This window comes from Pelmatolapia mariae, linkage group LG10_11 (assembly GCF_036321145.2).
Source record: "Pelmatolapia mariae isolate MD_Pm_ZW linkage group LG10_11, Pm_UMD_F_2, whole genome shotgun sequence".
NCBI lineage: Eukaryota > Metazoa > Chordata > Actinopteri > Cichliformes > Cichlidae > Pelmatolapia > Pelmatolapia mariae.
The window spans coordinates 16,635,492-16,651,806 of NC_086236.1; the positions used below are offsets into that span (position 1 = coordinate 16,635,492).

Sequence of the window (16,315 nt, forward strand, 5' to 3'; positions counted from 1 at the left end):
TTGTAATCATAGCTTTCTTACTGTTGTTAAGCCTGGATTGGTGGCGTGGTGGTTAGTGCTGTTGCCTCACAGCAAGAAGGTCCTGGGTTCAAATCTACAATCTAGCTAGTTTGCACTGGTTTCTCTCTGGGTATTCTGGTTTCCTCCCACAGTTAGAAGTCATGCAGTTATTAGGGTTAGGTTAATTGGTCATTCTAAACTACGCATGTATGAGTGAGTGCAAATGGTTGTTTGTCTCTATGTGATAGACTGGTGAGCTGTCCAGGGTGGACCCTGCCTCTTAACCTATCACTTCGGGGTTATGCCCCTGCAACCCAGATAAAGATAGGAGAATGGAAGTTGTTGTAAATCCATTCATTTTTTTATGTTAACTAGACTTTGTTGAACATTATGTAATATGAAGACAACATGTAGTGACCAAGTAGTACTGGGGTAAAGGTTATTGAATAGTGTTGGAATAAAATGACAAAATTGTGAAGAATTAATATATTCCAAGAGCTCAACTTACTTCGTCTAAACATGTTTCAATCATGTTTTCTCAACACAAAATGCACAGGTTTATTGAATATAAATGAGTTGTGTTGATTTAACTCAGTTGTTTAAGTTTCTGCCAAAGCAAAACAATTGTGTGCAACCAATGTCCACTATTGAATTAAATAAATCCAACATGCTCTTTTTTTTCAGAGTAGATGTACAAGATTAACAAAACTCATCCTGAAAGACGCTTTTTGAATATGCAGAAAGTTTGAAATCTTGCAGAACTACATCTGAATATATGCACATCTTGTTACCCTCCAACATCTGAACCCAGGCTAACAGAAAAGGAAGAAGATTAAATCACTTATTTGTGTGTCTTGAATAATAAGACAAAATGAGAAAAGTTGAGAAAAAAAATCTATTTGAAACCAATACAGAAAGTATTGCATAGTGATGCACATGGGTGTATAAAGATTCACATGAATGCAGGGCATAAACAGTCTGATGCTCAGAATTTCCTCGAAAAGGACAACACCTTGCTCAATGTCCTGTCATAATGTTTAAGTTACATATATGCACCTTTACATATATACATAGATGTTTCGTTGTGGTACGTGTTTTAGTGTCCACCAACTGTACTAAAAAAATACATTATTATTTTTTAAAGACACCTTTTGTATAGTTCTGTCCTTAAAGTGCGGATCAAGATGAAGTACAGAAATTAGATTTTGACATTTAAAAAGGTCAGCGAGTGGCCATAGAGTGTTATTTTGGGGATGAAGTATGATAATATGTTTATGTGTTTTTAAAAAAATATATCGTAATAGATCCCAAATCCTTCTAAATGTTGAGGCATTTTACTTCGCCTTCATTTGTCCCGCCTCTAATGGAAAACAAGGGGGAGCCATTCAGCACCATGGACAGCGCCCCCTTCAAGAAAAATGCTTTAGGAATCTTTAGGAAACTTTAGAAAAACAGAGGTAAAGTTCATACCTTTCTAGGTCAGGTTCAAAACCTTCGATAGCCTCATTAACTCTGCCCACAGCACCGTCAGAGCGCCACGGTGAAACATTTATGACTCGCTTGTGTTGTCTTTACTTTTCACTGATGTCTCAAATCCCAGGGAGAAACAGCAGTCTAGCGGCCCATCACGCTGCTACATCCCTGAGGCGAACGCATAATGTATTAACCCTTTGCGACCAGCGCGAGGAGAGTGCGCCGGGTGTTTAAAAGGGCTGCTCCAACCACTTTTAATTATTACGGCGGAGCAGCGCGGTAGACACAGTTTTCAACCTCAAGGCTAAAGACTGCAATCGAGCTGCTGCGGTCCCACTGATGGGGGGAAGCTGAGGCTTCACATGGTCTATTATATAATTAGTATACGGAGTGTAAAATGGGGGTATTTTCATCAGAGGCTGGAAACACAGACAGCCTGGTAAGAACGAAAGGAAGGTCTAATAACAGTGGTTTAAAAATAAAAGGAAAAGAAAGAAAAAGGCTTGGGTGGAGGAAGGTGCCTTGAATCTTGCAAGAAGATGAAAAAGATGAAGACCTGGGAAGGGTGGTGGGAGTGAGGGATGGAGTGGGGGGTAGACACACTGCATCATTTAAGTACTGCGGCTGATGTCACTTCCTAAACACCATAATTGGTCATCAATGACTCTTATAGCTGTGAAGAATGGCTAAATGAAAAAACACACACACAAACACACTTCCCCGGGGCTTTGTTTCAGTGATTCGTTGAACCCTTAATTGCTCGGACCTCACATCCTCTCTCACACACACACACACCTGAGAGAAGGGCAACTCCCACTGAGGACGGCGTCGCATATCTTCCCGCTCACCTATACACAGCCTGCTGCCGTCGCCCCCCTTATGTGCCCCCTCCCTTACCGGACTGGACCGACAAATGGGTTAAATCTGTCACCAGGAGTAGCCGTGATAGATGCACCAGGAGCGTCGGGAGATCCCTTCCCGTCCCTTTGCTGCTTGACAGATCTGCGCTCAAAGCTTTCGCCGTGCATCATCCACGCTGTGGTTTGAATTCGACAAGGAAGACTGAATTAAACCGTGTTTTTTCTTCATTTCTTTCTTTTTAAAATTTGTTTTATAGGCGACCGAGAGAAGCAGCTGCAACAGCAGCACCGGTTCTTAGACCCAGACCCGTGGGCGGCTGGGTGGCGTTCGTCTGGGCGAGCTGATAGGACGCAGATTTGGCACTCTACCTACCAACTGCTTCATCCCAAAACGACCCCAAATTCTCGAGATATGGCGATGAGAAGTGAGATGTAGAAAGCGGACATAAGGCCATTCATGTGGGTCTGTGTTTCAGCCAAAACGGACAACATTTCACACCATCACCACCATCAGCGTCCTCCCCATCTAACCAGTTGATTTTTTAAAATAACTATCTAAAAAGTGTGGAACACATGACACGCTGGTGAATTCCCCAGGCAGGTCCAACACAGAGACTGAATGAGTCCATCTTTGACTGTCGGACGGACTCCTCAAGAGCACAGGACGGATGCAAACAGAATAAACACATCTTGGCAATTCACACAAACACCTTCAGCGTCTCCGCCAACGGTGCTCTAACAGAACGGGGTGACTCGCACACCGGAGGAAAAGTCGTTTCACGGGCAGGTAGGCTATACCCTCACGGCCAATTAGCGTGCTGCCTCCGGGGCGGCGTGTTAAAGGTGATAAAGGTGATTACCGCGACCTAGAGCCCATGCGTCGGTCCTTCTGATCGCCTTGGAGACGCGCAGGCGACTGCACCTGTTGTAATCTCGTCCGTGTGAATGTGTAGGGCTTGTGTGCGCGTGGGCGTATGCGCGTGCGGAGCACATATAGACCTCAGTATGCGTTGACGAGCTGTGAGCCGTGCTTTTTTTGTTAATGGGTGACAAAGTGACAAAACAGCGTGATGTGTGTGTGTGTGTGTGTGTGTGTGTGTGTGTGTGTGTGTGTGTGTGTGTGTGTGTGTGTGTGTGTGTGTGTGCATATCTGAAAATGTATATTATTTCTTAAAATCTTTCAGTCTTTCAGCTGTCTGCGCGAGTCAGAGCGCTGTGTGGGTTTGATCGATATGATTAGGTGATTATAGGTCCATCTCACACGCGCCATAAGTGTAATTACAATATGATTGTCTCAGTACGCAGCAGGGTGCATAGCACTCCATCTCACTCTATGCATTATGCTCTGTGGCTTCTTCAGCCGTTCTCCGGTTTTCTCAGGCTTTAGCAGCTCACATATTGGTTCTGATAAATGGAGACTGGCTGCAGTCTAAAGCCCAGTTGTATTCGTTCTCATTGCCAGATGCTCTAAAACTCCACAGTCATAAAGCGTGATGGCCAAATCTGTCACCTGCCTTACACACATTCATCATCTGATACCCTGGAGGAGACTCGCCTGTGGATGGTAACGGATGGTGGGTATTATAGGTAATTGGGAGTGTAGATTTAGTTCGACTTTGTTTGTTTGTTTTTCCGTGTAGTCTTCTTATAAAGAGGTTGGGGTGGGGGGTGGGGGGTATTAGCACACATGAATGTTTTTCTTTATTTTCAAATCCTCGCACACCCCATTCTGCGGTGAGTGTGTGTGACAGATCAGCAGCTTGGCAGCTTGGAGTGGTGTGTGTCCAGCTGCGCTCCCTCCGCCGCAGAGGCGCGTGGCATGGAACACTATCATGAGTGTCCAGCTTTTTTTCCACTTGTTGGGTGGGATGCTTACAGCATCCAACAGGCTCTTTCAAAACACCTGATATAAGATCACATACTCAGCAGAGCTGCTCAGTTAGCGCAGCAGCTGCAGATGGGGATTGAAATTGACCCAAGTTGAACTCCAGCAGAGGGGGCTTTGGGCGGCAGGATTCACAGCCCATACAGCGCCTCGTTGGAGAGATGTTTTTAGAATACATCCTTGATGGGCAGAAGAAAGACAACTGATATCACAGCTGTGCAGTGACAGCTAGACAGTTTGCCCAAGGTGACTTCAGTGGGATGCTGACAATGTGACATTGTGCAGAGGCACAGTGAATTATTTAATTAACCATTTCTGTTGGTTTAAAATCTGTAAATCTAATAAGACACAACTTTATTGTGGGCTTCTTGTTGATCTTACGCATGTCTTTCTTTGATCCATAAATTCACAAGACCTTCTCTCCATATTTCTTTTTCCTTTGTGGTTTATAGTAACTGAAGGATGATGAATCACAGAGTGGCAGTTTAGCTGTTTCCAGCAGTGGTGCTTCAGATGATCAGCTGTGGTCTTTCATTGTTGTTGGCAGGTGGCAAGGGCTTTAACTAAAAGTGAAGGAGACATGAAGAGAAAAAATGATGTTTTACTGGCTTGAAGTGCAGAGAGGATCATTGGTTCATTTATCTGGTATCTATCTCCTGGGCCAGCTTACAGCTCTCGTGCACATCAGAGAAGCCTTGGATGATGTTTAATGGCTTAGTTGTAGTTAGTAGTTGTATGTTTCGATGGTTAACTGTTGGCTGCAGTAGAAGTAAAAACCAGTTCTCCTTGATGTGGAAGAGAAAATCTGATATTGTTATTCTGTTGTAGGATTGCCTGCTTTTGATGGCTGCACTGTGCATACGCTGCTGGAAAAAAAGTAATGGTGTGATCCCCTCATCTCTTTCCTACTATTCTGCTAATGCATTTTACTCCATGGGGAAGAGGTGAGGAAGGTGAGAAAAAAAAACATTATTCTCCATTTTCCCTATGCAACATTTTTTTTTCTCTCACTCACAGAACCTCGTTTCCCTTCATCTCAGCCTCTCCTCTCTGAGCTCAAATCTGTTCTGATCACCACCATTGCAGACTTGAAAATGGGCTACCTGGGGTGCAAGTGACCCCACAGTTCAAACACTGTCAGTCAGCCCACTTTGATTTGCTCCTTTCATCCCCTTTGCCCCTGCATGCCCCACGAACACACCTGCCTTTATGTCCACTATTCCACTATTCCTCATCCTGCTCTCACACAGTGAATGAAGCTTATCAGATGGTGGCTCTCTGCTAAATCATGTCAGCGCTAATGTCCATCTCTGTGACAACAGTGGGTGATTTCACAAGTAGAAAAAAACCCAACATCCAAAAATATACAGGAGAATGTCAGGGAAGGATGGAAAACAACAGAGAGAAAGGACCGGTGTGCAAGTGTTTGATTTTTGTGCACGCGTGTCTGCTGGTTTTTGCCACGAGTGAGTGGGCGTTTCTGTCAGGGGAACAATTGTGGGAACAGATGGACTGTTGCAATACATTCTCATATTAATTTCATATCATATGTCTTATTTATTTGTCCACTGATTGAATAATTCTCATTTCCTGCTTATTTGAGTCGTTGAAGAATTTGAGAATTTATTCTGTGGCTAATGTTCACACATTAAATCTTCATTACTGCTGTCGTCGTTTTGTTCCCATAGGCTAAATACTGGATATCCGCAGCAGACTGCTAAACCATGATAAATAAACAGCATACATGCATACATCAGCACAAATGTGCCAAAAGCAAGGATCAGGTTATGCGCATGACTTGTTCTGAATCCCCCAAATCAAAAGTAACTATGGTATAGCTTTTAACTGCAGCACTGGAGGGTGGAGTGTCTTATCAAATATGCAGATAATGCCACATTTTTAGACTGGACAGCATTCATAGTGCTCAAATATGGGGTTAGATTTATGTCACTGTGAATGAACAAAATCTGACAGCAAAAATTACAAAAAAAATAAATAAATAAATTGAACATGAAACATATAAGTTGAATGAAAAAAATGACGTCAGTGGCAATAAAACTCTGCATCAATGCTGCATTTCACTAGGAGATTGTCACCTTCTCATCTTTTGCACATTTTCCCAGATGCAATGTTTATTTTTTTAGTTTTAGTTCAGACTGAGATGACATGTATATCCCAGTGCTGGGTTACTTAATGGGAAATATTTATTTTAAGTTATTTTAGCACTTTTTTTCTCTACCACAATACAAAGTAAGAGTCATTTTTAATTGTCTTAATTTATTGTTAATACTATTTCGTTAATGGGCAGCAGGCTAACATAGACAAATTAAGAGGAGTCTTAAGTAATAATGTGATTAGGTGAGGGGAAGACAGTTTATAAAGCTGTTCAACTACCTACCTGCTGCTGCTGAGCTTAGCAACAATGAAACAAAATGACTTGACAAGTATGACCCAAATCTTGCTTTTAGTTATTAAATTCTGCTGTGAGAACATGAAGATGAAGGATTCAAACCTGCAGCCACGCAAGGTTTCATGTAAGGCCCTGCCAGTTTCTAAATGAGCTGAATCTCAGTGTAGTTGTATTTCACTGATGTTGCCAATCCACACAAAGCACCTTCAAGTAATTTTTGCAAAACAGCAGCCAGCGTGGCAGCAAAGTGCAGTAAATGTGGGGTAAAAGCAACAGAATTAATGAGCCATTATCACACATGCACTGCAGCCCTGGAGTGTTTTTGTGTTGTTTCTCGCTTCTCTGTAGTGCTGCATGTGACAAAGCAAACGTCCAAATAGCTTTGATCTGATGTCAAAGCCTCTTTTACCTGCAGCTCCTTATAGTTTAAAGTCTGCGAGATGACCAGTTAAGCCCATGTGGTCTTCCTTGTGCATGCTCTAAGTAAGCACCACCCTTCTCCAAAACCAACTGGAGCTCTAGTAGTGAGAATGCATTTGAAGTTTATGTGTGAAAACAGCTCAGTGTCTGTTACAAAGCAACAGTAGTTAGTAACAACTACCCTCCACTGGTCACACCAAAGTAAGTATAGCTGAAGGAGAAAGCCCTGTGATTCTATTAAACTGTTTGAAAACATTTGAACTTTTTAATTATGAATTAACACAAATATTCTCACATTAAGCTTTCATTTTATTTCTCCATGTGATATGCAGCCACTGCAGGTAGTAATTGGAAATGTTTAATAATGAGGCCTCAGTGTGTCTGTGTGTGTTAGCATCTTGTTGGCTGACACCGATGTCTGCAGAACAGATATATGTTGCCACGGTGACCGCAGTACCTTTAATGTGGAGGTGAGGCACGAGTAGACCCAGGAGCAGATGGACTGAAGAGCAAATTTCCTCCGAGCGCACAAAACTATGGATACATAAATACTTCCCTGCATGCACTTTGTTTGCTGTCTGCCTCTGTCTCTGTCTCATGCACATATACAATTTTCACACCTGATGCCCTCCACAGATCATCAGAACAGGCAATCACACTGCTCTTAACCTTTTAGGCTGTTTTTGTCTTTGCACACTTTGTGTCATTCTCTTCCCTCCACTCCGATTCCAAAATCCAAAAAGGATTTCAGTCTAGAAGGAGAGGAGATGGTTTATATTTCTACCATGTTTCCCATCTCATAGATACCCCCACTTCCAAATCTATCTCTCCTGTCTGGCAGTGGCTGGCTCTCAAAGTCCTATTGGGATCTCAATCTCTTCCTAACTACCTATCTATCCATCTATCTTTCTTTCTTTTTCTCCCTCACTTCAGCTCAGTTCACTGTGTACTATTGGCAGGAATATAACATGAAGCATATCGCCAAAGTGTCAAAATATTACAAGCCCTCAGAGGCATGACTCTCATGAATCAAAACAGAGAATCGCTCTGATCATACGACAGCGTGGGCCACGGTTGATTGATGCCCTGTCTCGCACCGAGGTGTCTCGGCGAGGTGTTGGGTGGCGTTTGGGACTGTCTGGAGGGACAGCTAGTCAGCAGATCTGACAGGGAGGGTTAGAAGAAATTATATCTGGCAAGCGTGTGGCGCTTCTCCTCTGTGGACCAAGGAGACTGAACAAAGACCAAGCAGGACAAAGACAATAGGAGATGGATCGCCTGACTGTACTATGAGGGTATTATCAGAACAATAGTAGTGGAATATTTTCTGTGACTCCATTGAATTATAATGTGATTACATAATTTGTCACTGTGATTCTGAAAGGAGGCGACTGGAATGAACATTAGAAGTGTGGAAGGAACAATGTTGCCTTAGCAGGAGCTCGTGTTTCCAAAAAAGGGCTCATGACTGCTTAGAATACCCATGCTTTGCCACACATTCTCACCTCATTCTTACCTGTGGCATGCATAGCTTATTTAGATTGTGTGTATGTGTGCTCTGCAGGGAGAAGATGCCATTCCACCATGTGCGGGCGGGCCTGCTCTATCCAGACAACTACCTGAGCAGCTCCCTGGCAGAGGGGAACGAAGCCTTCCAGCTAACCAGCCTCTCCACTGAGGAGCTGGGAGGTGAGTGTGCTGACAAAGGGAGCGAGAGAAGGGGGGAGTGTGTGGGGATGCAGAATGAAGTGTGAGGTACTAGCAATTAATGGTTCGCTGCCAGAACAATGCAGTTACACTGCTCCAAGTCTCCAGAGGAAAAGTTTTTCCATTTAGCCACTTTGTCTGAGCTTGACTGGATTCATTGGTTTCCAATTATAGTGCTCAGGAAATAAAATCAATTCAATGGGCTCAGAAGGAAGCAGTGTCTGACAGAATGTATATATGACCAGTTGATACTGGTATGGTAATTTAAGTTTTCAATTCAAATTCATCTTGTGTGAAAATTGATGTTATGTGTTCGCACCAAAGGCTTTGATGTGGCAAATAGATTCTTGGAAAGCAACGCTGCACATTAATAATTTGAGCTAAAATACAGCTTTTTTTAATGTTTGTGTGTGTAAATAACCAGAAAAAGACTATTTTAAGGAGGTTTATTTTTGCTGCTCTGACCAATGGTTTTATCAGTTATGATATTAATCTACTATGAGGAATCTAGCAACATTACTAAAAAAAAACATGGATTCAGTAGAGCAACAGGCACAAGTGTTCCCTTTAAACTGGTTCACAGACTCTTTGTAAACAAATCCCCACAGTTAGTCAGATTTATAAGGACCAGGAAAAAAAAGTGATAAAACTGCAACTCCGCCATGTTATAAACACAAGAATCAACATCTAACCCACTGTGGGGCCCAAGTTTTATCTGTTTATTGCATCATGAAAACTAACTTTTTTAGCGTCTGGCTCATAAAGGTCTGATGAAGAGCAGGTTTTCATGGTGCAATGTGCAGGCTGTTTATTTTTCTCTAGTGAATGTTGGGTTGTTTCAGCCCAAGACTTGCCTCGACTCTTGTGTTGATGCGCATGTAACCGTATAAACATTTACCACAGTAGGAAGAAAGACTTCCTAAATCAAATTCGACATCCAAAATAAACAGTAGATGTGTCCTACAGGGTTGATCGTTATAGAGGTACTAACTGCCAGTGTTGCTGGTAAATTAAATGGCAACTAATTTGACGTAATTATGCTTTTCTTTCCCGGCGATTACTTTGGTGAGTGAAAATTTATCTTTATTGCGCTTTAACCTGGGGAAACAAATAGGGTTTTCCTTTAAACTGGCTTTTACTGAATTTATACATCATGGGCACGCTTCACTGAGTGCCAGCTTTTCTGCAGTGATCCAAAATCATGCTGTGCATGCAGTACTTCTGGGTCCTGATTTGATGTGATTGACCAGGTGTACAAAACAAAGACTTCTCCACTGCAAAAAAATGCATACCCTGTGGTTGTGCTTTGATATGAAACAAATAGCTAATCCTGCCATAGACCGAGGAATGAGAGCATGAGAGTTTGTCTCTGACTCTCTGACTGTGCCTGTTTGTTTGTGCTTATACATGTGGCCCATTGTAGCTTGCTCGAATGAGCTTTGGTATGAAGTACTTTGTAGTATAAATCTTTTAATCCAGCGTCCCTTGTGCACAACTAAACTCAACCCAGTTCAATAAAACAGTTGCTTTACTGCGAGCAGAGCGGGTACAGTAAAACGTCTCATCATCATTAGTCTGGTTGGCCTCTGTCTGTGTCTTGTTAGTCAAGGGCAGCAAGAACGTGAAAGTAGTCTGGCCGTATGTAGAGCTTTTATATAAATTGAATCTGGACTCTTAGGTTCCAGACATCCTGATGTGGTCTTATCTAGTGCCTGTCAGCTACAGCTTCGTTGTAAGCAATGGGACTGTTTGATGTGGACCAAATATCAGTGGTATGTGCTGCCAGCATTTGAAAACTCCTAATCCCACTTCAGAGAGATGCTGAAGGTTCTTCTAGGATCATCTGTTAGTGCAGATAGAAAGCTAGTTAATCACCCCTGTGTAGATCCCTCCTATCATTTCTCTAGTTTTAAGGCATTTCATCAATCACATCAAGAACATGTATAGTCCTGGGGGTTGACCACATAATACGGAGTCATGCACAGGCAGGGTTGGAGCCTAACACACGAACACACGCAGGCATTTCACGGTAATATATCAGGGACTAGCTCATTTGTACCCTGTTGAAAATCTACTCTTCACTGTTGAGCTGCATACAAATACATTTCACTTTGTTTTGGGAGGCCGCACATTCACCCGCATTCCCAATCCCTCGCCTCTGTTTCTCACTTTATTTTGTTGGGGGAGGCAGTGGCATGGTGCTTGAGTCTAGTTATCAGCCGTAGGGGATATTTACAGGCTTAGGCGGGGGCTGTGACTGAACTTCAGCTCTCACGCAACTGACAGTGAAAAGACAGGCATAGGAGACAGATCTGAGGCTGACTTAATACACAGAGGAAGGAAGGAGCTGCATGTCAGGATAAGAATATTAATGACATGAGGCCTGAGAGAGACACAGAGAGATGAACTTCATGTAAAATTCATTGTTTAAGGTTGGAAAGGGATTAGACTTTGGGAAATTGTGTTTTTGATTGTGTTCCTTCTGTAAAGATTTGCAGAATGCCAGGTGAAATGGCACCCGCTCCGACCCCTGAAGCAAAAAAAGATCCGCAACGCACTGAATGCTTGCTCGCTAAAAGATATTAGATAAAGTCCTGCAAAGCTTGTCCCACCTCTGTCGTCTTCATTGCGTCGATGAGTTCGACCCCTAACTCCAAATCAGAGCTCCCTCCTCCTCTTCTCAGACAGCGCTAACTGATTGACAGGTAATTAGCCCCGAGATTGACCAACGTATTTTGTAAGACGGTCCTCGGAGATTTGAGTAATTCTGTTGCATGAAAAGATAGATGCCTTGCAAGCTGTGTGTTTACTTACAATTTGAAGATAGAAGTAAGCCTTTTATGTGGGAGGAGAGAGTCGGAAATGCTCTTGGCAGTGCTTGTGGTGATTGTGCTGCGTGGAGGGATTGGGACAGTTCCCTTGGGGTTTGTAAAATACAATAAGTACACAAAGATGTAAAAGAGCAAGAACAGGGAGAGAGGGACGAAGGGAGCGAGGGCGGGAGATCACTCTCACCTTGATTTGTCTGTGGCACTTCCAGTTAATGGGGAAGCCTGTTATCAACACCAGGGAAGCACCTTTCAGCACCAGCTACAAACCTGTTAAATCCTGTTAATGATTAATTTCTTTCCCATGGATTAGTCCATCTCCCTGACACCATCTGATGACTCACTGTTGCATTTTTAGGTTTTCATCTTATGAGGCTGGAGACGGTATGAACATTGTTGTTAAACTGAACCAGAGAGCGGGTTGTTTGCAATTGCCCTCAGATTTAAAACATTGTCAGTTTCCCTGACAACATTCCAAATAAGTCACATGACTTTGACCTGCGATTAAAATGATTAGCATTAAGTTTGGCACAGAAATTGTTGGGTTAAATTATATATATATATATATATATATATATATATATATATATTCTTTTTTTTTTTCGTTTGGATTTTGTTTTTGTCTCTATAAACTCTCAAGGATTTTCTGTCCTGCCGCTTCATGTCCATCAGCTAGCAGCTAATTTGTCTGTCTGCTGTTTGGAGCCGAGCAGGTTGTGCACAAAGAGGTCAAGGAAGCCTTTTAGCTCATTCATCCAAATGACCAGTGAGCCCATGCCATACAAAATCTTCATTGTACCTTTATCCATTCATTCATTTGTCTGGAATTCACAAGAATCGCTGCTCCTCCTGCAGCGTTGCCCAGAATTTAATCACACTTAAACACAATGATCACCCATATTATGCTCAAGGTCAAGGTCATATTTGTTGTTTTACGGCCAATAACCTGTGAGATGTGGTAGCTACAATGCAGAAAACAGCTGCATCATGCAGCAGCATGTGAGACTGAATGCAAACAGTCATGCTTAAGGCTGGAAATTCAAAAATGTGAGCAGAAACTCTATAGAGCTGAGAGGAACTGACTGTCACTCGTTGTGACCCATTTAACGTACAAGTAGGCATTTGATCGATTGCTGATGTGAAAAATATTGATGTTTGCCACTTTTTTGTGGTTTGTGGTAATCTTGTTTAATGAACAATCCGTGCAGTTCAGCCCCTAGAAGTTTAATCGACACCATGCTGCTTTGTTCCCAAAGACAGAAACAATCACTATTAACGCAATTGCATTTTGCGTATCAATCAAAGTAACTTAAATATGAATGAATTAATGTAAATGAATAAAACAAAACATAATTTAATATAAACACAAGAAAGAGAAGGTTTGGGAAATGCCAATAAAGAGATTTCACTGGCTGTTTTGCTTTCCAGCTTATAACATAAATTAAGAAGTTTGCAACTTTATTCCCAACTAACCAGAAACCAACACAGTGACCTCAACAAGATAAATATTTACAGAGAGTTTTATCTATGATAAGTGTGTAGGTTTAACTTTTTAAACATGTGTCTTATCTCCTCAAACAAGATAAAGAAGCTGAGAGACTGACAGTGATGCACAGCGATGTGTTGTATGTTTGCTGCGCAGAGATCCGTGAGGCGTTCCGTGTTCTGGATCGTGATGGGAATGGTTTCATCTCCAAACAGGAGCTGGGCATGGCCATGCGTTCCCTGGGTTACATGCCCAGTGAAGTGGAGCTGGCCATCATCATGCAGAGACTGGACATGGATGGTAAGATGCTACATAAGGACACACTCTTGGGTGCATGCATGGAGCAGCAAACCATGCATTTTCACATATGCAAAACACAGAGTGCAACCCTGCATGTGCGACTGTTTTACATAAAATATTTGTGTTTACATTGGAATAAAAAAATGTTGTAATGTTATCCTTTTAGAGAGAAGCTTATCATTATGTTTAAATGTGTTGCATTTTTAATGAAGTGTAAATGACTTAAGTAATGCAGTCTTGCAGAACTTAATTCCTCTTTCACTTGCTTGAGGCTAAAAAGGGGTTTTAGTTTTAGTTACAGTGTCCTTCAAACTTTGAAGTGCCTAAATGGCAGCAGGTGGTCACTTATCTAAAATAAATTCACCTGGAGACGACAGAGAGAGAACCTGCCTCCTCCTTAAACTCCTGCTTTGCTTGTAAATTCTCAGAGGGCCGCAATTTCTCATCAGCAGTCCCTGAATCACAAACCAGCTAGTCAATCTTTCGGCTGGTTCTTATCAGCCTGCTCTTGATTTCACTGCTCGCTGTAAATATCAAAGGTCAAAGCTAGAAGCTTTTTGCTTTGGCTTCCATGAGCAGCCTGAGAGCAGCGCTGCCATTTGTTCTGCTGAGAGACAGTATCTCTTTTAAAATCCTTTACCCCTGACTGCTATCATCCCCATGTCACCGCTCATAAAGCACTGAAAGGCAAAATTATTTTAAGAATGAGAAATTTTATAAGGTGTCAGAAAACCTGCACAGTTCTTCGGATGTATTTTATATGTATAATTAAATCAGTTCTTAAGCATTCTTGATCCTCTGATATCCGGCATTATCCTTTTCCCTCAGCTTTAGGCAAATAGTCTTAAAAAATAAGATTATTCTATATTATGTTAATTCAAATTTTTTTTGAGAAGCTGTAGTCAGGCTTTGGAACCAAGCTGATGCTCTTTCATGTGCGCAATATCCTATAATACAAGATAATGGTTTATTTTATGGGTCTGTAATCTCCTAGTCATTTTTGAAAAATAATTTAAAAGTGATAATAAAACATTTACTGGAAAAAAATGCATAATTTTGTAATAAGTATAAGAAGATATATAGTTTCTTCGGAAGAATGTCTTCATATACCGAAAACTTCAACATACTGAATTGTTGGTCTGTTTATAGAAAATGTTCAGGCTCTCTAGTGTTATCTGTGAGTATTTCCTGAATGATTTTCTCTATTATATCTTCCAAATTGCAAATAATTTTCAGCAAGGAATAAAAAAAATAATTGACACACACAACGGTGTTCTCACACAGCATTACCGCACCTTGTCCAGACTACTAATGCGTCTAATATGCTCCTTACGATAACGCGTGATAAACCGAACATTAGATAACAATTTTAACTGGTCATAAAATCAATATTGGCAATATACAGTGTAATAAGTCTGGGTGTTTTATGGTGTTTACAATGTGCTGCCATAGTGACGTTCAGCGTGTATTTATTCCACGGGGCGCTGCCTGTTGACTGTTATCTATAACAACATGCGGCTGCAGAATACATAATGCAAGCACACGCAAAGTTGTCTCTTTTGAATTTAAATCTACCAAATGATCCCTGAATTGTCACAAAAATCAGTCCCACAGACACACACAGGCACACACTCGTACAGGTCCACACATTGTATCCGAAAGGTGAATTAAGGCCGATGCTGCACGAGTGCTCGTCATGGATGAAAGCACACACCCATCTGTTGATCTGTCTCCTTTGTTTCTGGAAAGAAATTAACTTTGTCATAAAATGCATTATTTAACTCTGCTCTGCCAGCCTTCCTGTCTCAGTGTCTGATTGTTTTTTTGTGCTGGTCTGTCTCCTTGCTCCTCTTTTTCTGTGTGTGTGTTTGTCTACCTGCAGGGGACGGCCAGGTGGATTTCGAGGAGTTCATGACGATACTGGGGCCCAAGCTGCTGTCATCTGACAACAGAGAAGGATTTCTAGGCAACACCATTGACAACATCTTCTGGCAGGTGAGAGACAAAGCTTCCTCCTCCCAGCTGGTCAACAGTCTGTTGCTCATCACTCACTCTCCTCATCATTTATCAGTTCAATCCCTTATGCTTCCTCTTACTTCTTCCACCTCACCTCTGACTATGTATTTTAACAGTCAGAACAAGTCTTACATCTTTGAGAACAGCCCTAGTTTCTCCAAGAACTCTGCAGGCATGCATAAAACACACACACGTACACAAAATACACTCTCAGCCCCCCTACCTGCTTTTGCTGTTCCCTTGCATAGTTTTTTTTCCCCTTTTTGGATCTGAGTCTTAAAGGAAAAGAGACCTGCTGAGAATTAAGTGTGTTTCTTTATGTAAGTGTGTGTGTGTGTGTGTGTGTGTGTGTGTTGGAGATTTTTGGGCATGCATGTGTTTATCATTTACAGTGTTGCAGAGAGCATTATCATAATGAAGAGTTCGGGGATGCACTGTTCAAATTAGGCACCACAGTAAATGAAGCTCATTTGCACAATTTTAATGTGCTTACTTTGTTTTTGAAAATTGTTGTAGACAGAAATTAGCTTCTCTCTGAGTCTTTTTTCTGTGCCTCGTAGGTAAGACATGCAACAATAATGAAAAGTGCAAAGTTTTGAGTTTGTGTACGTGCGCTTTTGATGTGTAGGGAGGAGGCTGAGTGCGAGGACGGTTGGATGAGCACAGCGACAGTGCTCAGGAAGCTGTTCTGTGCTTTCCTTGAGTCAAATGAGAGGAGAAACATTTAGAGGGTGACTCATTGAAATGTAGAAGTGTGTGTGTGTGTGTGTGCCTTTCAGGTTACAAACACACACAGGGCCACATTTGCATTCTTCATCCTAGGTTTCAATGTGCAGTTACTTTAGACAATATAATTGGTGAAACAACGAGCCATTCACGCGCATTCACAAAACAAAGAAAATTCTTGCAAAAAACAACAACAAAAAAAGC

General features: G+C 41.8%; 1 protein-coding gene across 1 annotated transcript in view; it reads left to right on the plus strand.

Moving 5' to 3' along the window:
- Nucleotides 1-2,301: 2,301 nt before the first annotated feature.
- Nucleotides 2,302-16,315, plus strand: part of caln2 (calneuron 2) — a 30,720-nt gene continuing 16,706 nt past the window's right edge. Inside the window, exons 1-4 of the mRNA XM_063488118.1 lie at nucleotides 2,302-3,120; nucleotides 8,613-8,737; nucleotides 13,226-13,369; nucleotides 15,252-15,364. Of these exons, the coding sequence (XP_063344188.1) occupies nucleotides 8,620-8,737; nucleotides 13,226-13,369; nucleotides 15,252-15,364 (375 nt within the window). The 5' untranslated portion in view covers nucleotides 2,302-3,120; nucleotides 8,613-8,619. The remainder of the gene's footprint in view (nucleotides 3,121-8,612; nucleotides 8,738-13,225; nucleotides 13,370-15,251; nucleotides 15,365-16,315) is intronic.